General features: G+C 41.4%; 1 protein-coding gene across 5 annotated transcripts; it reads left to right on the forward strand.

Annotated features, from left to right (window-relative positions):
* Nucleotides 1-1427: 1427 nt before the first annotated feature.
* Nucleotides 1428-21788, forward strand: ccr9a (chemokine (C-C motif) receptor 9a). Of its 5 annotated transcripts, none has more exons than XM_039753477.1 (3): nucleotides 1428-1446; nucleotides 15819-15866; nucleotides 20109-21788. In XM_039753477.1, exons 2-3 carry the CDS (start codon nucleotides 15864-15866, stop codon nucleotides 21168-21170), a joined length of 1065 nt encoding a protein of 354 aa, XP_039609411.1. In that variant the 5' UTR covers nucleotides 1428-1446; nucleotides 15819-15863; the 3' UTR covers nucleotides 21171-21788. The 5 variants fall into 5 exon arrangements, with proteins under 5 accessions (XP_039609411.1, XP_039609409.1, XP_039609407.1 ...); XM_039753475.1 differs by lacking the exon at nucleotides 1428-1446 and adding an exon at nucleotides 12550-12653; XM_039753473.1 differs by lacking the exon at nucleotides 1428-1446 and adding an exon at nucleotides 12550-12649.
* The last annotated feature ends 1449 nt before the right edge of the window (nucleotides 21789-23237 follow it).

Consider the following 23237-nt stretch of genomic DNA (forward strand, 5'->3'; position numbering starts at 1 on the left):
AAGACCTAACAGAACCCCAGAGTCGTCCTCTGTTTGTCAGAATGGACAGCTTAACTCCATCCCTGTAGTTAACACATCACAAAATACGCCTGCCATCAATCGGTAATCCTCTTGTCTACAGAGGCCCGCCATGCAGGCTAAACTTCTCACAGCTAATTCACTGGGGCCTTGTATGGGCCGATATTCATGCCCCTTGTGTCTTGGCTCTGTTGTGATTTTATTTTTTCTACTCACAGATATTTTCTGAATAATTACTTTTTATTGCATATTGTGGTGATTATATTTAGCAGCAGTAATGGCGCACTGCACGATGACGTGCAGTGAATACACTTGCCTCCTAGTTTTCCTCCTCTTTCTCTGTACGTTTAGCATTTGTTTGCTCAGAGGTGGATGCGCTTGCTGCTTCCTGAGCAGCGTGGCCTGCTTCTTCTCTTCTTTTCTCTGCGTCTTTTCATGTTAAAACTGATTAAGTCGGTGTTTGCGTTGCAATTACTTAGCACATTTTCCTTAATTTTTCGCTTAAGCTGGCACTTAAGTGTTCAACCTGCCTCACGAATGATTTAAGATATGAAGAGGTAGGGGAAGTGATAGCAAAGCTGGTAGAGATGAGAACGGCGCCCGTATGCATGCGCCGCATGGCCACCCTGCTGTCCGCTGCTGAGAGTTGATTCTACAATAAAATAAAATAAAAATAAAAAGAGGAATAACCTTGAAGGCCAATCATCACCCTGAAAGTGGATAGTAGATGTCACATAGTATATGTGTACCAAATTTCAGGTCAATAGTTCCAACAGTTTGTGAGCTACAGGTGATTTACAATCCTGGACAGACAAATGGACTGCCACGGTAGCGTATTATATGTAAAGAGATTATGTTTCAGACATCAGCACCATTTTGTTTGTTTTTTTGCCACCATTTTTATCACATGTTGTTTTTGGTTTCTAGCTCCATTATTGGTCACATAATCATGATGCTGCTGCCTGTTGTCATCATTTTGCCAGTATTTAAGATGTTGGCCATGTTAATAGATAAAAACTCCTAAAAAAACCTTTGTTTTAACCTGCAGTTTCTTAAGCCCTTTTCGAACAGGGTAAGCTTTCAGGATATTCATCTGTCTTACCGCACAACAACAGTAACCTTTACCATGGATTTTCATGGCATAAGATATGTATGCTTTATCTCTATACCAGTAGGGAGGTTCTTTTGAGCTCACTGAGTGTGTCCTGTGATGGACTGATGGCTTGTCCAATCACAGTTCTGCCTTGTATCGAATGCTTCCTGGATAGGCTCCGCCCACCTCAAACTCAACCAGGTTTGACATTTTCCTAATCTGCTGTTCTCCACTTACAGAGACAAACCTTCACTTTTGCTGTGAGAGGCGCTGAGATAAAAACACAACTGGAGAGAAAACCAGTGACTGTGGGAGGACTTTAGTGAAAAGGAGAAGTAAGTTGATTTAAAAGACCAGTGAAGTGTGTTATTTTTTAGCTGTAGTTACAAACTCTTCAAATCATCGTGAATAATAGTCATATTAAATATAATAATGAAAGTGAACCTTACTTTTACTCAAAAGAATCAATGTATAGCCCTTTTAAAATTACATTTTTGTTTGTCTGGAGTTTTCTTCAGTGGTGCTGAAATTGTTCTGAGATTTTCAGGTAAGGAAGACAGAAGTTTCCAGCTACAGTCAATATTCACTAACCCTGGTGCCACAGAGGGGAACCATGTTGTCTGTCGATTAGAATTTCACTTAAACAAATTCATTAAACAATACGAACAACTACTGTAGTTATCTTTTGAACCTGACAGTTACTTTGTTGTTTTTGTCCCTTTGATAAACTCTCACTTACCTTACAGTTATTTACACTCCAAATAAAATATTGCTCAATCTGTTGATTTTATTTTAAGCAGTTAGAACTTTGTAATTTGTATCACCATCTTCATTCTGAATGTCCTTCAGTATCAGTTTCCCTGCCTTCCATCTTAGCACTTTTTCTTGTGTAAGACATGGCAGAGATCCAAAGTGTATCAAAGTGCAAGGAGTGAAGAGCTCAGTGTCTTAATCTAAACATCAGATCTGTTTTATCACTACATGTGTTCTGAAAGGCAAGAGTGCCACTCATTTCATTTGGGCAATCCCTGAAAGTTCCACTGCTGATCTACTTGATATCTTAGTCTGTGAGCTGATGTCTGCCTTGTCTCACACTGCATTTCATTTGATACTCATATTAGTCTTTATGGTTTCTGTTCCCAAAGTTCATTGCAGTTGACCCAATTACTGAAATCCAACACAATTCTATGCAGTTTGTTGGTAGTAATGTCTCAAGTCTTCAGCTGCAGGCTTGGGAATGGGCCTTTTGCTCACTGGAGGCCCAGCTCCAGTTTCACTCCTTACCCTTCTTATAGGGGAGAGCATCTACCCTGGCCTGTTCTGTCACTTTTTATCCTAACACAGAGAGTGTAGGTATCAGGATCTTCTAGGCATAAACCGTCTGTACTAACCCCTACTCTCTATTCTGTGTCTTATTCCGGTTTTCTGTGGTGGCGATCTGCGCCGCCACCACCACCTAATCAAAGCACCGTGATGTCCTACATTGATGGATTAAAGGTCAGAAGTCCAAATGACCATCATCATCAAGTACTTCTATGAGAACCCTGAATGCAATGAGGACTGATCCTTTATGTTAGGCCAGGGGTGGGCAAAGTCTTTCCTGGAGGGCCGCAGTGGCTGCAGGTTTTTGTTCCAACCCAGTTACTTAATCAGAAGCACTTATTGCTCAAGTAACACTTCTCCATTTTAGTTGTCTCGCTCATTAAGATTTTGAACCCTTATTACCTATTTTAGTCTTCAAGCTGTATTCTTGGTTTTTAATTGCTCCTTATTAGCAATAAGATGCAAATGACAAAAGAAACTAGCATTTCTCCATTTAACTTGTTTCCATTTACACCAGTGTGTATTTAATGTGCACTCTTTGGTTTAATTAAATACTTAGAAGGAAAGTGAAGAGAAAAAAGTAAAGGGCTGAGAATTACTCCTCAATTTTAGACTTAATAATAATAATTTGGACGATATCCTTAGAAAGGAAAAAAAATCTAGGATATGAGAATAACCTGATATGGCAGATTTCATGCATTAATAAGTCATGAAATTAAATTATTGGCAAGGATTATTTTCTAATTAAGCAATTGGGTTGGAACAAAAACCTGCAGCCACTGCGGCCCTCCAGGACTGACTTTGCCCACCCTTATGTTAGGTAGAATGCCTAGAGGGGGCCTGGCGGTCTCATGGCCTGGAACCTCTGCAGATTTTATTTTTTCTCCAGCCATCTGGAGTTTTTTTGTTTTTTCTGTCCTCCCTGGCCATCGGACCTTACTTTTATTCTGTGTTAATTAGTGTTCTCTGATTTTCTTTCTTACTTTGTCTTTTTTCTCTTTCTTCATCGTGTAAAGCACTTTGAGCTACACTATTTGTATGAAAATGTTTTATATAAATACATGTTGTTGTTGTTGTCCTGGAACTAAACTACCTACACTCTTAAAAATAAAGGTGCCAAAGTACCTCTTCAGAGCAAAACTATTTCTGGTTCTGAAAATATCCAACCACATGAAGGTTCCGGAAAAAACTTTTTTCTTTAGATCCTTAATAAGCTCCATAAATAGATAACAGATCTGTAAAACAATGTTGGGTTTGTGAGTTTAAAAGGACTCTTGCTGCATACAATAATGTAGATTACGTTCTGCTAGTATCCTGCCAGATAGCCTACTATACATTAAAGATTTCTGTTTTGTCCACTCATTAAAAACCTTTTCAACGCCCAAACAACTCCTTTCATATGCAGATAGCCCTTCCCTTAATTAAAAGGTTCTTTTGTCATGCAGTACTTCTATGAGGAACCAAACATCCCAGTAAAGTGCCAATAAAGAACTACGAGGGTAAATCAAAAAGAAAGGTAATTTGAAAATTACACTGTAACTGCAATGGATTGAAGCTGACACAATATAACACGTTTGCGATGGCTTATGGGTATTTCAAACACATGCAGCGCAGCACTCTGCCAAAAGTCTGGTTACCCAATTGCTTAATAAAAAGCACTTACTGCTCAAGTAACACTTCTGCTTCACCTTAGTTGTCTCGCTTGTTAAGATTTGGAACCTCTTTAGTCTTAAAGAGCTGTATTCTCAGTTTTTAATGGCTCCTTATTAGCAATAAGATGCAAATGACAAAAGAAATCAGCATTTCTTCATTTAGAGTGTTTCCATTTACACCGGTGTGTATTTATCATGCATTATTTGGTTTAATTAAATACTTGAATGCAAAGTGAAGAAGAAAAAGTGAAAGACTGAAAATTACTCATTGGTTTTAGACTTGATATCCTTAGAAAGGAAACCAAAACCAAAGATATGAGAATGACCTGACATGGCAGATTTAAAGTACTAACAAGCTATGAAACTCAATAACTGACAAGGATTGGATTCTAATTAAGCAACTGGGTCGGAACAAAAGCCTGCAGCCACTGTGGCCCTCCAGGACTGACTTTGCCCAAACAGTCTAGTTGGATCCAAGATCAAATGAACATGGGTGCTCCACTGCGGGATTACACCATTGTAATGAGATGTCTTTGGGCAGAATGAGTGAAACCTGCTGAAAAGCACTGAAGGATGTTGGTTCAGTATGGAAGTAAAAACGGACTCAATGAAAAGTTTATGAATGGGTAGAAAGGTAGAAGTGCAAGTGTAACTGACAAAGCTCATTTTGGTCAACCGTTAACATCATGCACAAACACCCACATTGACATGGCGAATGCCTTCATCAAAGACGACTAACTGATTACGTTGTCCACTGTTGCTGCACATTTGAATATCAGCTATGGACCTGCACATGTCATAGTGCATGATGACTTGAGGAACCGTAATGTTTGTGCAAGAGGGTTACCCAAACAGCTTACTGAACTGCACAAGTCAACCTTCTTTGGTGAATTTCAACAGGTTTCACTCCTTCTGCCCAAAGAAATCTCACTGTGACACAATGTTCATCGCTAGTGTGATCCCATGGCGGAGTGTCCAGGCTAATTTGACTTTGGGTTCAACTAGACTGATGTTGAGCGCTGTGCTGTGCGTGTTTGAACTACCCATAAACCGTCAAAAATGTCTTGTATTGCACCAGCATCTATTTTACTGCATTATTTTCAAATTGCCTTTACTTTTTGATTTGCCCTCATAATATTTTTTAAGAGTGTATACACTTTATTGAATTTGAAGGAATAATGATAAATTTGCCCACACTCCACTCCCAAATGACTACACTCAAGCATAAAAGTGGGGCTACAGCATCTAGAATGGATCAATATCTCATTTTCCAATATCAGAGACCTCTGTCATCAGTTATATTTAACCAGATTTTGGAGGATCTCCCTGCCAGGACTTTTCATGAGGGGCGAAGGACAAAACTGGAGGTCACCACCACCATTCTAAAACTCCTGCAACTCAGGGTTACCTCACCAGCTCGGTCATGAAGATGCTGACTAGAAGCAATGAAGGAGAAATGAACTTTGGTCATCGTCTTGAATGGGAAATACCAGGGTGCTGCAGTTAAAAGAAATGAAAGTGGAAACCAGTTGTGGCAGACTTTGTTTACTGCATGCACAGAAATTTAAAATTTCTAGCACACACACATAAACATGTTTGCCATACATATACATGTATTAATTCATACTTCCACTTACTGAACCTGATCGATCCAATTTTAGGGTCCTGGGACAGAGTCTGTTGTTTGAATACTGGGCACAGAGCAGGAATAAACTAGATATGAGGTAGAAGTTCTTCATTGGGTGCAGTTGCCCACAATGGACCACTTAGGAATCACCAGTTAACCTGTCCTTCATGTTCTTGGTATGCGAAAAGAACATGAAATTACAAAGTAAAAACCCACAAAACAATATGCAGACTCCGTACATAAAATGAGTGGCATTTGAACACAAGTCTCCAGCCGCTGTGAAGTAGTAGCACTAAACCTTCATAAACTGCTAAAGGCCACGTCACATTACACAACTTTTACAGAATCGTACAGAAGCAGTCATGCCTTGCTCCCAGGACCTCTGGTTGAGTAGTCTGACATACCCAGGGACTCAGTCCATGGCTCGTCTTGTTTTGTCTCATGCCATTGGGGTGGTCACTGTCTGCATGAGAGCTAACAACCAGTGAGTGCCCTCACAGAATTACAATGCAAATAATGCAGTGACAATGAATAAGGAACCCAGGGCTTTTGGATCTTACAAACAGGAAAGAAGCTCATCTGTTTTATGTCTCATGTTGTTTGTAACACAACAGGATAGAAAAGCAAAAAAAAAAAATGGCAGAGGTTTACGGGGCATCAAAAAGCACAGGCAGCAGATTTCTGGCTGTTAGAACAAGGAATGAGCTCACAATACTTTCGAAATGTGAATCTGTCCTAGAAAGTCATCATGGAATTCTGGAATTTGTTATCTCCTATGATTTCTAGTGGTGCAATCTGACATGTTCAAGCAACAAGATCAGTAATGCAGTGGTCAAGTCTGACATCCCCTCTGACCAGAAGCTTTAGGGGGCTGAGAAGGGCTGCAGCTTGGGGATGTAGCAAAGGAATGGCCAGGGCCTATCAAGCTAAAGGCAACCAACTACAAGCTGGTGGACATTGTTATAAATGTTATCGATAACGGTTTGCAATGCTTCCTCACTGGATGAGACATTCTCCATCTGGAGCCTACACATTTTATCTCTGTCTTTGTGGATTATTCCTCCAACATTTCAAAAAATATGTGTGCCAGGCTAAGTGAAAGCACAAAATTGTGCGAGTGTGTCTTAAAATGGACTGCCACCTCATTCAGTAATGGCTCCTGTCAGGAGTGGGATATTATGAGGCTTGTGAGTTTAAATACCAAGTACCTGCTTTTTCAATGTAGGATTGATGTGTCCCAAAGCTCTGAAAATAAAACACAACCCAGCAAGTCCATCAGCACATGTGCTCACAGACAATTAGCCACACCAGAAGAAACTTTTGAAACATTCAATCAATTTCCTGTACAATTCAGGAAAAGCCAGAGCCACTACAGGACATGGAGAACAGAAGGAGAACATGAGAAATCTACACAGAAAGCACCAGGAAATGAACTGAGTTGGAAGTTTTATAAGGAAGCAGTGTTACTGTATGTGCTATAAGCTGCCATTTACAGTTTAAAAGGACATGACAGGACAGGAAACATGTTGACAGAAAATCTGCAAGGTGATCAGCTTGCATTTCATAGCATTTCAATTTCTTACTGTATATATTCCTTGTGATCTATCTATTGTCATCAACCGAGGGAACACACACATCCCCCAAGAAACGCTGGGGTGCCAGCCAGGACTTCCCTTTTAATAACTAAGTAGCCCAACAAAATAAACAGGTGCATGGTGGTGCAAACAACATAAAACTAAAAGAAGGTGATATTACCTGGTATGGCTCTGTGGAGTGGTTACAGGGTCAGGCTGGAGCATTGTCCTGCGGTTGGCTCTTCCCAAAAGGAATGTCTTGGCTTTATAGTCATTGGACCAGAAGAGGCAGTTGCCCTCATTGGGTGGAAAAACAGTCGATACTGTTAGTGTCAGCACCCCCTCATGTCCTGGAGTGGTAGTCCTTACCAACATGAATGTTTAACAATATATATTGTGGCCACCAGGGCACCCCAAACCCAAGACACAACTAGACAACACCGTTCCCAGTTTAAACACAAGAAGTTTTGTTGTATACAATACCCCCTTATGCATCCAAATCCATTTGCAAAGTAATATAATGATGTTACAATCTTTATTTCTTCCTTCCACACCCACCAAGTTGTCTTATTCACCTCATCTGACTGTGACTGCTGGTACAGGAAAAGTGGCTTCTTTTATGCTGAACCTGGAATTATTTGCAGTGTCACCATCTTGCACATCAGAAGCACTTCTGGGCCACATAAGTCTCCTTCACAGATGGTATGGAGTTCTCTTGCACCTCCCCCTGGTGGCACCCAACAACCATGACAAGGCTGTCTTATGGGACTACATCTCCCAGCCTGCCCTGTGGGTATCCAATTGGGCCTACCACCAGTGGGATGCTGCCATCGTGTGTACAGGAGGAAAAGAGAAGCAGCCTCCCTCTGCCCTTCCATTAAGGCCTCCCACCCTGGCAAGGAACCCATTTCCATTTTGGTTTGGACGCCATACCATCCAATGTGGCATTCACCAGTTAACCACCAAAACAATCAGATTGCGATTCAGAACTAACAATGTAATACTGTACTCCGAACTTCACCCTGTCAAATAAGCGAACCAGCTTCTGTGGTGCAACATCAGAGGCTTCGCCTCAGCCGCTGACATCCAAGGTTCGATCCCCATAAGGGGATGCAAAAGTGCGGACACCTGATTAACCCCAATAAGAGCAAAACATGTGTTGTGTACCCTTTGTATTATTTGGCAAATACTGTATCACATATCTATGAGCTGCTTCTTGCAACCGAGAGGATGCTTGCATACTTCAGAACTAAAGATGTAATATATATATCCATCCATTTTCCAACCCATTGAATCTGAACACAGGGTCATGGGGGTCTGCTGGAGCCAATCCCAGCCAACACAGGGCACAAGGCAGGAACCAATCCAGGGCAGGGTGCCAACCCACCGCAGGACACACATAAACACACACTATGGCCAATTTAGAATCACTAATCCACCTAACCTGCATGTCTTTGGACCGTGAGAGGAAACCCACACAGACACGGGGAGAACATGCAAACTCCACGCAGGGAGGACCCAGGAAGCGAACCCGGGTCTCCTAACTGCGAGGCAGCAGCGCTTCCACTGCGCCACCGTGCCATCCATATATATATATATGTGTTTGTGTGTGTGTGTGTACAAATTCATAAATACATACAGTGCCAGCCAAGATAAAAAGAGCAGTACGACTTCTGCCACAGCATTTCACACATAGGCTACCATGTTATGAGCCTGACTTGCAGAAATGATGAAAGGTGGCACTCATGAAAGGAAATATTACAACTACTACTGTAGGTCACTTGCTATGCTTAAAATTTTCCAGAGTGTATGTTCTGACTATATTGAGTTCATATACTTTACAGAAAGTGTGGCCGTGTGCAGGAACAATAGGTTGCTGGAAGAAAATCTTGAATAGTCCTGTTTAATATTTAAAGAAAAATAAACAAAAACAACACTTTTTTGGCAACTTTGCCCTTGTGTCTGGGCTACAAAAAGGCGCAGAAATTACATTTGTCTTCTAGCTGTCTGCTCGGGATCTCCATCCGCCAGGTTCGCTCTCATCAAAATGACAACCCCCTTCTGGGAAGCTGAGACTCTTATGGAAGTCGAGCCGGAAGGGGCGGAGTCAGTTGCCTTCACTTGGCGGTTTCTCGGTGCTGCAGAGAGAGAAGGAGATGACAAAGTTAGTGATGGCGCCCCCTCTGTTCCTGACGGGTTATTACATATCTTAACAGAATCCCTAAAGAGAGCCTCTGACACACGTGTGACAAAAATGATGTTTTATGCTTTCTCTAAACACAGTTGAAAAAATTTTTTTTTTGGTTTGAAATCTCTATATACAGTACATACATATACATTTGCAAACACAGGCACGTTACTGCGCAAAAGTTTTAGGACACCTAAGAAAATATTTTTAAAGCCTGAACATCTGGCCATCATGTCATTTGCTTAAGAAAACAGGGTATACTGAAACGGTAACAAGTAACAAGACAAGTTAGTATTTTGCAATGCAAAACTGAAGCACGTTGCTCTGGTACACCTCTGCAAACTTTTTTTCAAGTACTTCTGTGTTAAATTTTTCCAAGGTCTTCAATGACTTGCCAGTACCGTCCTTTGACTGCCTTTTGTTTCTTTCCTTGTCCAAGTAACTCCATACTGCCTCGGTGACACGAAGGTTGTGGCTCTGAGGTGACCTGTCCAGTTCTTCTACCACTCCATTTGCAGACTTCCCCTACAAGTGAGTCTTGGGTGTTTGGGGTCGTTATCTTTTTAAAAGATGTTTGCATCAACAAGTCATTTTCCCAAAGGCTCAAGCTGATGAATGAAAATCCGCTTATATAACTCATCAGTGATCCATTATTTGATTTTGACCTGATGCTCTCACGCAGTAGGCTGAGTTCCGCCCTTAGACCACAAGCTCTTCACAGAAGGCTGCAGGAAAGCGTCTGTGTACTTCTTGCCAATTCTTTGTCTGACATACTTGTAAAAAATCCAAATTTGGATTTATTGTTCAGTAAGACTTTCTGCCACTGGTTGTGCTTCCACGCTTTATGGTGTCTTGCATCTCTTCTGCTTGTTACTATTCTAAAAGGCTGGTTTATCAACTGTGGTGTGTCCTACAAGACCATTCCTTGAAGACTTCTTATCATGGCTGAAGTGAGCACTTCAGGGACAGATGACTTTGAGCAGACCCTTCACTGGCTTTCCTCCAATTGGGCGACTTTATGTTCTGTTCATCATGTGCCCACAGCTCCTTAGGTCTTCCACTGCATTTGGTGTCTTCATCTTGTGCAGATTCATCAAAATTGTCTTTGACAACTTGAAATCCACATCTTGAATATCCAGTTTGCTGTGCTATCACTTGACTGATTATAGTCTTGTGAATATAAATTTTATGCAGTGTACAAAATACCTTATGGCAATTGGGGGGGCTGGGGGGGTCAGCGTTGCTGCCTCGCAGTTAGGAGACCCAGGTTCGCTTCCCGGGTCCTCCCTGCGTGGAGTTTGCGTGGGTTTCCTCTGGGTGCTCCGGTTTCCTCCCACAGTCTAAAGACATGCAGGTCAGGTGCATTGGCAATACTAAGTTGTCCCTAGTGTGTGCTTGGTGTGTGTGTGTGTGTGCCCTGCCTGGGATTTGTTCCTGCCTTGCGCCCTGTGCTGGCTGGGATTGGCTCCAGCAGACCTCCGTGACCCTGTCTTAGGATATAGCGGGATGGAAAATGACTGACTGACTGATTTAGGGGGTCCTGCTACACGCTCCATTGTTAACTGAACAGTAAAATCCTGCTCTGCTGCTATGAAAACTATAATTAATTTGCTATTTCTGCACTTTTCTGAGACATGTCCACTCAGATGCTGTATGTGCAAAGCTTAAATGGCTGTTTCAACATACAGCTTATGATAATTGCATGCCAGGCACCAATGCAATACCCTGAAATATGCCAGGACTGGCAAAAATAGGCAAAAACTCATCATTTCAAGGACAAGGCAAGGTGGGCACTGTCAGTGCACAGAATCAGCAGTCTTCATCATTTTCTACTGTCCTTTGTTACAGTCTTTAACATCACCGAGACCAAAGGAAGCACTAATAGATTCCTGATTCTTATTTTTTTCCAGAATGTTTTCCAAAAAATCTTCTCGAAACTTGTCAAAAGACGCACTTTCTTTCCCAACTGAGTGGGCTGCTGCCCATCCAGCTTGTGAAGAGCTGCTGAAATGCCTTCTCACAGATCCAGTAAAGGCCACTGAGCAATTCATATAACACTGTGACAGGTTTTTAATAATTAGTTTTTAGGGACCCCCTTCACCCTCCACATACGCAGACATCATTTTTATTTTCAAGCAGTCCAGAGGATTAATTAGGGGCACCCCTAATACCCCAATGTTTCAAACCTTAATTTTATGGTTGTCAAAGTAGTTAAGCTTAATCATTTCCAAAGCTCACTCCCATAGCACCCCAGTATGTGTGGTCACCACCAAACGCACCCCATTTGTTTGTTAAACTGCACCCACCACAGCAGGCTCGACTAACCAGCTACTCATTCATTTGAATCAACGGAATTGAAAAGATTACATGAAATGGTAAAATGCCTCAGGGAGAGATGATTTTGGTTATCCCACAAGATACCAATGTGAAACTCTTGTTAGTTTTTCTTCTATAAATGCACATTTATATTTATTCTAATGTTATATAGAGTTTCTACAATTGGGTTGCTTTAGAATTTAGTATGGTGCTGCACACCCCAAACACATATATAAATATACAGTAGTATCTATCTATCTATCTATCTATCTATCTATCTATCTATCTATCTATCTATCTATCTATCTATCTATCTATCTATCCTTTTATTCTAGCTGTCTTTGTTTTTGTTTGCCAGTCGCTGTGTCGTCGGATAATAAACATTTTGCTTGAAACAGAAAACTGACGAAAGAAAGAAAGAAAGAAAGAAAGAAAGAAAGAAAGAAAGAAAGAAAAAAAAAAAGAAAAGCTACCACATACTGCAGTATTCCAAAGTTTTGAACACTGGCCCCACAAGACACAGTAGATGGCCATATCTCCTGTTTCAGTTCGCGGGGGGTCTTTCATTCTGCCCACCAGAGCAAAGAAAGAAAAAAGGCAACGCGTGAGTGAGTGCAAGTAAAACAGAGCCACACGCGCGTTGCGCTGCTTTCTGGGATGTGCGCACCGCAGCGCAGACAGCACACCGTGTCTTCTGCGGCTCAACTGTATTTTCGCTTCTTCGCACGTCATGCGGTTTGGGTCATAAGGTATAAAACGAGGCGACAGGCGAACGGCGGCAAAGCTTGACAAGCGCGAGACAAATTTGTGCTGTGCCGCTACACGTGGGCTGCGCCTGAATTTCAACTACTACTGTAAGTAAGTGAGACATGCGGCGCCGTCACTTTTGCCTTTTTTAATCAGTAGTGCTTTATCCCTCATCGTGTTTTTTTTTAAATTAGAATTGAGTGTGTGGGTTTATTGAAACGATGCACCAATGTGTACATGTACTATTACTTCATGCTTGCTGTATTGGTCTTTACGTTGCCTGTGTTGCTGCTGCACGTTCTACCCACTCTTGGAGTTACTTGACGGCTCTTAATTGGTGTGGCGTGGGTGTGCGTGTTTGGCCGTGCAGGGCTGGTTACGATTCCGCCAGGGCTTTCCTGAATTGGACAACCGGGGTAGCATTTGGACTGACATGATTAATATCATAGAATTATGTTAGCATTGTTTTGCAGTACGCGCAATGATCCGAGTATTTACAGTGCGTGACGATTTATTCAGTCAGTGTGCTTCGTGCAGTGTCATTAACACACGAAAAATTTTGAAATTACGATAATCTCACCGTTAGCGAGTTGACATATTTAAAGAAAACTTAAATGGTACGATTTCGACGGGTTATATCATTCTAAAGTGGAGCACATGATGACATGAGAAAGTGGACTTAAGAGACAATATAAACTCATTTTGAGCTTCGGCTAATTCAATTGCTGGGGGCTGGTGCTTATCGGACACTCTTAAAACCCTCACCTCACTCAGTTTGAGGGTCCAGTTAACATGATCGGCCAGCCGCCAGGAATCCCGGAATACACGGACGGAGAAAAGCCCACGCAGATACCGAAGAAGGCGTAGGCAGTGCGGGGTCCGAACAGTGTGGACTTGTGGGCAGCGCATGCCGCCTGTCAGTTCAGCATTCAGACCTCTCATAAGCAAGTGGCACTGAACAGATCTCATTTGTGCAGCAGTGCCCTTCAGCGATTGATTTAGTTTAGTTGTATATATATATTTGTATGACAACTACTATATTGAATAAAAGAAGAAGTGAGCGATGACCGCCAATTTTTAAATTCTGAAACGGCATCGCCCGTTTTCGAGTCTGCGTTAAGTAGAATACAAGTAAAGCAAGAAGTCGGCCTGAAGGGTGCGCCAGACCTGCTCGAACGACACTCGCGCTGTGTGTGCACAAGTACAGACAACTAGACTGCTTCTCACAACGTGGGCAGAACAAGAAACCACAGCGCAGGGAGTGCCTGACACGGCGAATAGTCGTCATTTTAAAATGAAAATTTTAAACATTTGCTACTAAAAAAATAAAGTGTGGCCAAACGTGACTGCTTTGCGTTTGGATAAATGGGGCTTTCGTAAACTTTGCAGCATGGATCTGGAAACTGGGTGGTCGTGAGTAAGATAGCGGCGTCGGTGGTGTGCGTGTTTGTTCAGGAGAAAGAGGAATTAAAAATGTCACGTTTTTGCTATTTTAATTATTTCCGAAATAGCAAAACTCAAGTCAACTGTGTATAGTATAAGCGAGTGATGACAGTGTCGTGGTTAAACAAACCTCTCTGAACTGGCGCATGTCAGTTTAATTTACATAATTCAGTTTATCAGATGTGTTAACGGTGAACAAATTAAGCCTCCTGAACAAACCCGTGCGAACTGGATCTACGGTAGGGGACCCCCACGTTCAGTGTAGTACCGACATACAGTCACCATGCTAAGCTTTGGGACGCAGGAGGAAAGCTGAGTGCTTGAACACATACACTCTGAATCTAAATCGCATTAGTTATGAAGAAGTGCTGCTAACCGCTGCGCCACCGTGGCGCCCAAACATAAACGTACGTCCAACCCAACATCTTGGAGGGTGTTGTACAAATTCAAAAGTAAAACCCCTATAAGTTCTGTTATTTAAGCGAATTCAAAATTGTATTTCTTTTTAGAAATTTTATAGACCATTTGGCACTGCTTGCAATTCAGTTTAATCAGATCAAGAAAATACCGTTATGAGATCTTCATTTATTGTTATAATTATTATTATTTATTCTCTTATTGTTTAATCTTTACGTGATCCAATATTACATACTTTGAACTTTATTTTTGTGAGTCAATTCTACTTTTTTTCTTATACCTGGAAAGATGTTTGATTTCAGACATTCTTAAAAATGCCCCAGTTGTGTATTTCCCAGTACAACTCAAGCTGCACTCAGGTGGGGTCCATTGTGTGGAATATTTGAAAACACAGGCAGATGTAATTTAATAAAGGAGGTGGGAGGGACATACGTAAATAACATCCCCGATAAAAATCAAGACCACACTCTGCGCACTATTTCACATTATTCACTTCTCTGACAGACATTACAGCACCCTCTTTGGGTGGAAAATACTTTTTTTTTTTTTTTTAACAATGATTGCAAAACTGAGTTTGGTTTCTCTTAGCCAGACTGCACGAGAATGTATTGCAGGAAATATGTGCTCTTCACTGTCTTTGTCTTAAGTCAGTCAATACAAACCAAAGCGCGAAGTAAAAGTGGTCTAACGGTTCAGTAACCTAGAGACCAGTGTGTTTACTACCAAAGATAGGAAAAAGAGACAGCACTCTGAGAGAAGTCTGTGGTCAGAATAGGCGGGGAGTGCGGAGGTGTACTTTCAGGATCACAACCTACTTTGTGAAAAACTGTCAAGCTGTGAGTCACCTAAAAGTGTCCCTTTGATTCTACCGAGACTATTTGGCAAACCAACTTTGTGAAACCATTGTCTTGTGCAATAATGTTGTTTAACAACTTGAACTAACGGTTTTGCTAGATAAAAGAGTACCCAGGTTGGTATGCAACAGTCCCTCTCGTAGAACAGAACAGATTTCATTTTTTGTAAAGTACAAAACAAGATGTGGGTGTCACAATGCTGCCTCATGTCTTCAGGACTGGTGGCTGTCTCTGTGGACTTTGCACGTTCTCCCTGTGTCCGCATTGGTTTTCTCTGAGGACTCTGGTTTCTGCCCACATCCCGAAGACATTCAGATTAAGTTATCTGGTCTGTTATGACATAGTGTGTGTGGGTGTGTTTGTCAGTATGCATACCCGGTGATGAACTGGCATCCCATCAAGGGTGTTCTGACGTTGTGTTTGAAGCTGCTGAGATATACTCCAACAACAACTCTAGTGGAAAATAAAAGCTAATTAAGTATTAGGTTTAAATTTCAGGGCTTCAAATGATAACTCAATCCATTAAAAAGTTCATTCTCTAAGTAGTGTTTTATTTTTGCTTTTAGATTTTATGCAGAAAGGATTACGTGGACAGACGCACACTGAAAACCATGGTAAGTGCCACATCTGTGGTTTTTTAACCTACAGTATTTTGAAATTGCTCTTCAATTCATTAAAAGTATTCTATGGCATGTCTCTTTCCCAGAAGTGTCCTCAGATGAACTAACTCCACTCCACTCCAACTATTTATGGTTACTCCGATCAGCCACAACACCTAATATTGCGTTGGTTCCCCTCATGCCGCCAAAACAGTTCTGACCCTTAGAGGCATGGACTCCACAATATTTCTGAAGATGTTCTGTGGCACCAATACATTAGCTGCAGATTCTTTTAAGTTCTGTAAGTTGCGTGCTGTGACCTCCATGGATTGGACTTCTTTTTTCAGTACATTCCACAGATGCTCAATCACATTGAGTTCTGTGGAATTTGGAGGCCAAGTTGACACCTTGAACTCTTGGTTATTTTCCTCACACCATTTTTTCATTGTGGCAAGATCAATTGTCTTGCGTAAAAGAGGCCACTGTCTTTAGGGAATACTATTGCCATGAAAGGGTGTATATGTGGTACGTGTCAAAGTCAGATTCACATAAATGCCAGGACCCAAGGTTTTCCAGAAGAACATTGCCCCATGCATCACACTTCCTCTACTGGCCTTGCCTTCTTCTCCTGCTGCTATCTCTTCCCCCAAATACACCTGGCCATCCACGTTATGTAAAAGAAAACGTGAGTCATCAGACTAGGTCACCTTCTTTCATTGCTCCATGTCCACTTTTAACGTTTATATGCCCATTGTAGGTACTATTGCTAGTGGACAGGGATCGGCATGGACACTGTGAACGGTCTGTGACTGAAGAGCCCCATTTCCAACAGGTTGAATTTCACTGTGTGTTCTGATATGTTTTTTCTCATGGAAAGCATTACATATGTCAGCACTTTGTGCTACAGTGGCTATTTTATAGGATCAGACTAGACATGATGGCATCAATGAGCCTTTGGTGCCCACTCACCAGTTCACCAGTTGTTCTTCTTTGGGTCATTTTTGGTAGGTACTAACCATTGCATACTGAGAATACACCACAAGACCTCCTGTTTTGGAGATCTTCTGACCCTGTTGTCTAGCAATCACAATTTGGGCCCTGTCAAAGTTGCTCAGATCCTTAACCTTACCCATTTTGTTCTGCTTCCAAAACATCACCTTCAAGAACTGGTTGTTCACTTGCTGCGTAAGATATCTCGCTGCTTGGCAGGTGCCATTGAAATGAGATAATCAATGTTATTCACTTCATCTTTCAGTGGTTTTAATGTTGTAGCTCTTTGGTGTATGCCCAGACTAGCATTTCAAGAAGTTCCCAAAATGCATCATTTAGGTGTCATAGAAGGCTTGCTGTGTCATCCGCTCAAGCATTTTAGTAAAGCGTTGTTTGGTGACATTGATTTTCAAGTAGTGTCACGAACTGCCGTTCCATATCCCCCTGTCCTATCAGACTCAATCACTGCCAAAGAGTATTATCAGACTGAGGGCGGGGACTAAGGCGGGGCCAGGATGTTTTCTCATTTTCAGTTTCCGGGGTCAGTTGAGGTGACATGGTGTCCTTTGGTGACTTTTTTTGAGTGGCAGAAACAAAAAGCACAATGGGAGTTTTTAACCACTTAGTTTCTAAGGCAGCCCTTTTGGCCTTCACGACTAGGTGATTTTTTTTAGCCTTTCCCCAATTTTATTGTACTGTCAATGATTCTAGCAACTTATTATAAATTGTATTTATATTTAATTTGAAAACATTTAACTTAAATGTTTAGATTTTAAAGTTGAAGGACTTTTTTTCAAAGTAAAAAAAAATGTTTCTTTGAAAATGCAATAGAAAAGCAAAGTTTATTTGCCCGCTGGCTTACTGTATATGATGCTAACGGTCACTTGAGTAATGCCTTCTTCTAACTGGAAGGTTTAGTAATGGGACAGCTTTCATTCTTGTACTGTAGAAGACACAACAGCAAACAACAATGCTGATACATTTACAGTGGGACACATTTGACCTCCACTAAAGTGAAGCCACTAGTTTGCAGTTATTAATTAGGAAGTACATTAGGGTGTGGGGTGCATCGGTTATCGCAGCTGCTTCTTTGATGCAGTGATTTCAGTTCAAATCCTGCACCTGGTTGCTGTACATGTCAAGATCGAACATTTTCCCCATGTGTTTTTTCTTCTCAAATCCTAAAGGGGTGATGGCTTGTTAGACGGAATTTGGAGCCATAGGACTGTGGGCGTGTAAGCAGTAAGTGGGCCCTGCGATGGACTAGCACCTCTATCTAAGTCAATTTTCCTGGCTTGGACCCAATGCTGCTGGAATCGGCCCTGGCTCCCATAACCCTGAATTTGATTACGTGGGTTTGAAAATGTTACATTATTTAAAAGTAAATCTTTGACAGCAAAGATAGAGAAGGAGCAATTTAGTAAACAGTGGCTCAGGGCAAAATATTGATGCTGTACGTTAGGTTGGGTTGAAACCAACTGTGACAATTCCCCAGCATAGACCAGTGCATGCACTCCATGTTCCATTCCAAAACCATGCAGTTTCAGTTAAATTTTCTAGTGCGGGAAGAGTTCTGTTTGTTCTACAGATCCGGCATACATAGAACACCTGGTAGGAAAACACATCATAACACTATTCTGTGTGTACTTTGAAGTAATGAGGACAAATCAGGGTTGGAGGAGCCTCTTTCAAAAAAGTAAAAAAAAAAAAAGCAGAAGAGAAATTAAGAAAATGAGGGATGTGGTTTGAGCTTTGGTTTTTCTTGTCAAGCTGTGCACCTGAATGGCAAACACTTGATAGTCTGATGCAAGGGTGATTAGAATGTTCCACGGTAGGCGCATGATGAGAAACGTGACAACAGTGCAGAAAGCCCACTCTGCAGTCTCGACAGCAACATCTGTGCACCACTTGAAAGTGGATGATTGCATGAAGGAAGCAGATAAAACTTCTATTTTTCATCACCACAGTAGAAAAGATTTACTTTCGACTTTCTTTATACTTGAGCAGCATTTGCATTTTGTTAAAAGCAAAAAACTTGTGTAAGACAGCATTTAGTGCTTTCTGATCAATTTACATATGAACTGTAGTTAAACTGGACAATCTGACCCACACCCTGCCACTGTTTTAGTGATTTGATTGTAGCTAACCAAAAAATGAGATAGGAAGGAATGAATTATCTCCTGTTATCTTTTGCTAATGTTGTTGCCCCACCCTCTATTCATTTGAAAGCAAGCTGGCGGTCTTTCCATGTGAAGTGTTTAATTTTCTCTCTCGGTCTGCAAAGACAGGCATCACCAATGATCTGGCCATGCACACGCCAGTATTCCAAATCTAAATGCATCCAATGCATGATCTTCGATTGGGAATGCTAAACGATGTGATTAAGTTATATGTGTTTATGGGTGTATGCTAATTTTACGAGGGTATGGCCCTTATCTCTTTCTTGCTGCTGTAGTGGCACGTTCCACCACATTGGGCTCAGAGGAGGAAAATGTATGGTATGAAGAGTAGGAGGCGCTCCAGTTCCCCAAATACCCAACACAACAAGCACAGACACAAGTTAAAAGGGCAAAGAGTCTTTCATTCGTGGGAAACTCTTCCTTATAATCATTTCCCACCCCTATAGCCACACATATACACAATAAGCACAAGTAGAGCAGAAGCAGAACTCTTTTCCTTCCTTCTTTCGTGGGTCACTGCCTCCTCCAGTCCTCACAAGCTTTATCCTCCTCCACCCAACTCTGGCTTCATGATGTGAGGCAGGCAGCTCCTTTATTTAAGCCACCCAGGAAGTGCTCCCAATCTTTCTCACATGTGGTCTGTAAGCACTTCCAGGTGAAGTGGAAACCCTATAACAAAGTGACTCCCGAATCCTAAAGTTCCCCCTGGCAGCACCCACGGGACCCAAAGGACTGACCTGTGGGACTACAATACCTGGTATGCCCTACAGGCACCCATGTGGGAATCTGCGACTGGGCTTGCTGCCATTTAGCGTCTTGGGGGAGATAAAACTTTGTGTAAGTTATCTTCCCCTATCTTTCGATTCTGAAGTCATCCCAACCGGGTAAAAATACTGGCTGTCCTTCACAATTAGAATAAAGCTAGTTCGCCCATTGCTGATCTTATACTCCCAAGGAGCCACACAATTCAGTCGACCTTGAGAAAAGAAGCCATTAATAGAAAGTGTTCAGCCACATTAAAGTGATGTTTTAGTCCAGTAGAGTCAAAACTAAGTAAACCTGCAATTATGCTTGTTTTTTCTTGCAGGACTATCTTACTACGTCCTCTGACTATGACTACAGTGCAACTTCTACCACTGATGAAAACACCTATTGTGACAAGACATCTGTGAGAGATTTTCAAGCAATGTACGCTCCAATTTTGTACTGGATCGTCTGTTTGTTGGGTGCCCTAGGCAACTTATTAGTTGTCGGTATCTATGCCCATTTCAAAAACCGCCTGAAGACAATGACAGATGTGTATTTGCTGAACCTTGCCATAGCAGATCTCCTCTTCCTCTTCACCCTACCTTTCTGGGCAGTGAGTGCTAACAGACACTGGCTTTTTGGGATTGGCATGTGCAAACTCGTACATTTTATCTACAGGATCAACTTTTTTAGCTGCATGCTGCTTCTCACGTGCATAAGTGTTGACCGGTATTTTGCCATTGTCCAAGCTGCAAAGGCCCAGAAGTCTAAAGTTAAGCGGCTTCTCTACAGCAAGCTGGTTTGTATAGGTGTTTGGTTGCTAGCTGGATTGTTATCTGTTCCAGAGGTCATTTTTGCTAAAACCAGAGGGGACTCTGAAGAAAGTTCATGTGAATTGGTCTACCCAGCAGCTCTAAGTAAAAGTCTGAAAATTTTTGTTTCTGCCATACAAGTTTGTGTTGGCTTCTTCATTCCCTTCATTGTGATGGCATTTTGTTACTCTGTGATTGTCAAGACCCTATTGCAAGCAAAAAACTTTGAAAAACATAAGGCACTGAAGGTTATAATTGCTGTGGTGGCTGTTTTTGTTGTTTCACAACTGCCTTACAATAGCTTATTGATTGTAAAAGCCATAGATGTTGCCAATGCCACTATCACCGACTGTGAAATCGTGAAGAAGATCGACATTGCACACCAGGTGACACAGAGTATAGCATATATGCACTGTTGTCTCAATCCTATTTTGTACGCCTTCATCGGTGTACGCTTTAGAAATGACCTGATCAAAATCCTTAGGTCAGTGCACTGCATAAGTCAAAAGAAGATGAACAACTTTTTCTCTGGTCCTAAGAGATCCTCAATGTTGTCAGAAACAGAAGTCACGGGAGCCTTATCTCTATAGGACATTGCAATGTGCTATGGAATGGAAGCTTCAGTCAATGGCCATAGACTTGGAGGATGGCCCAAGATGTGGCAACGAGGAAGGAAATGTTCTATTACTTGGTCTTGTGCCATCCTTGACTAGCCTACTGTACACTTGGCAGGTACATAATGTGATGGCATCGTATTTTCACTGCTCTGTGTGTCCTTCTAAAGCACAGCTGTCAATGTGGAAGATGGAATAAAATTTCAGACAAACAGAGATGACCTGGGAAATGTTTGGCTATTGAAATAGACATTTTGGTTACTGCCCCTGGTCTTCACCAGCAATTTCTCGTATATGGAAGCATTAAGGAAGCTTTTCAGCTGAGCAGGCAGGTGTCCTTCAAGTTAACGTCATCATCACATACATCTCTTTATAGACTGGGCATGGACTTGTACATGTTTGTAAATACATTTCAGTCAATGTTCTGTATATTTGTGGTAATATATTTGAATTGTTAATTTGTGAATTTGTCTGTGTGTGTATGTGTGCCATGAAATAAGACAAAATTTTATTCTTTTAGACATTTTTTATGTATTTTATCTGTATTTCTTTTCATGTTCTATGGGCATCTAATAAACTTATTTACAATTTCAATCCTGGACTGCTTTTTGCATAAACTTTATCTGAAATATTAGCATTTGGATAAAATTGTTTTAGGCCCCTGCAGTGGGCTGGCGCCCTGCCCGGGGTTTGTTTCCTGTCTTGTGCCCTGTGTTGACTGGGAGTGACTCAAGCAGACCCCCGTGACCCTGTAGTTAGGATATAACGGGTTGGATAATGGATGGATGGATGTTTTAGGCCCATTAGGCTCCAGATAAGGCTGCAGAACGTTTTTAATTAACAATTTTAATTCTTTTAGATGTGAAGGGGATGACATTTTCCACATTCACAGCTTTGGAATGATACCTCACACCCTTCTGGATGTAAAGTATTTCCAAATTCTTTCAACAATTTAAGTTGGTTTATTGTGTTAAACAGATAATTTTTGGCTCGCACCTAACACGGAAGGTACTTGTTAACCTATTAGGTTCTTTTTCAGATGGGGGGAATAGGAAGAAATGTCAAAATCAACTATGTAACTGTTACCAGTAACCTCTAACTTGTCTTACTGTATGTTCTGTACCCATTTGTTCAACCAATGAGAACTCTTTGGCAGGCTGTTTTACTTTCAAACCGTTACTTTAACCCAATTCACCACAAGTAGAGGACTCCATAAAGGATTTCCATTACACCCTTAAGGAGCCGCATTTAGACAAGGCATGAACAAACTAACTTCCCAGGCCACAAGTAGCAATCAGACAGAAGAGACTGGATTTAAGCTTTCACTAACAAACAACTGCATGTGCATATGCAGCAAAACCAATGACAGCAAGGACAAAGTGAAACATAGAAACAAACAACTTGGGTGGGTTAAATCTTCATGAAGCCCCATCAGCAACAGGAAAATTCTGGTGAGCATTCCCAGGTGGCTCCTTTTGTTAGTTCTATATTATGTCTTCTTGATTCAAAATGAAAAGAATTTCTTTCTGAGGAAAAGAACAGACTCTGAAAAAGGGTCAGCTTTATCATCTCTGCTTGCAGAAGCCGTGCTGACATTTTACACATTCAGACACATTCAAAGTGTACACAAAAGTAAAATGAAGGAAAAACATCATTATCACTTTAACTTATCAGCAGTGAACTCATCCCACGCCCAACTTGAGGTTACTGTCCTGGTAGCTCATACAAATCCAACTATGCAAAACCCTCTAACATCCCACATTGTGTTTCATCTCTCCCAGCATACACTGCACCCCTGTTCAGCTTAAATTGTTCAGTCTGACATCTGTCAGCTGAAAAGTTTAAACATTCCCTTAGACATAACTGGGTCCTAACTGGGTTACACCAACTCATCCATGCATGTGAACAGATAAGAGATCTAAAGGTGGCTGTGGTGCATCAAGTCACCATGTTTTTTTTTTAAAAATACAACTTTCCACCAAATAAATTCAAATACACTATCTTCACCTATTATCATATACATTTAATAATAAGTAAACTGAA

The sequence above is a fragment of the Polypterus senegalus genome, chromosome 5 (assembly GCF_016835505.1).
Source record: "Polypterus senegalus isolate Bchr_013 chromosome 5, ASM1683550v1, whole genome shotgun sequence".
In the NCBI taxonomy this organism is placed as follows: domain Eukaryota; kingdom Metazoa; phylum Chordata; class Cladistia; order Polypteriformes; family Polypteridae; genus Polypterus; species Polypterus senegalus.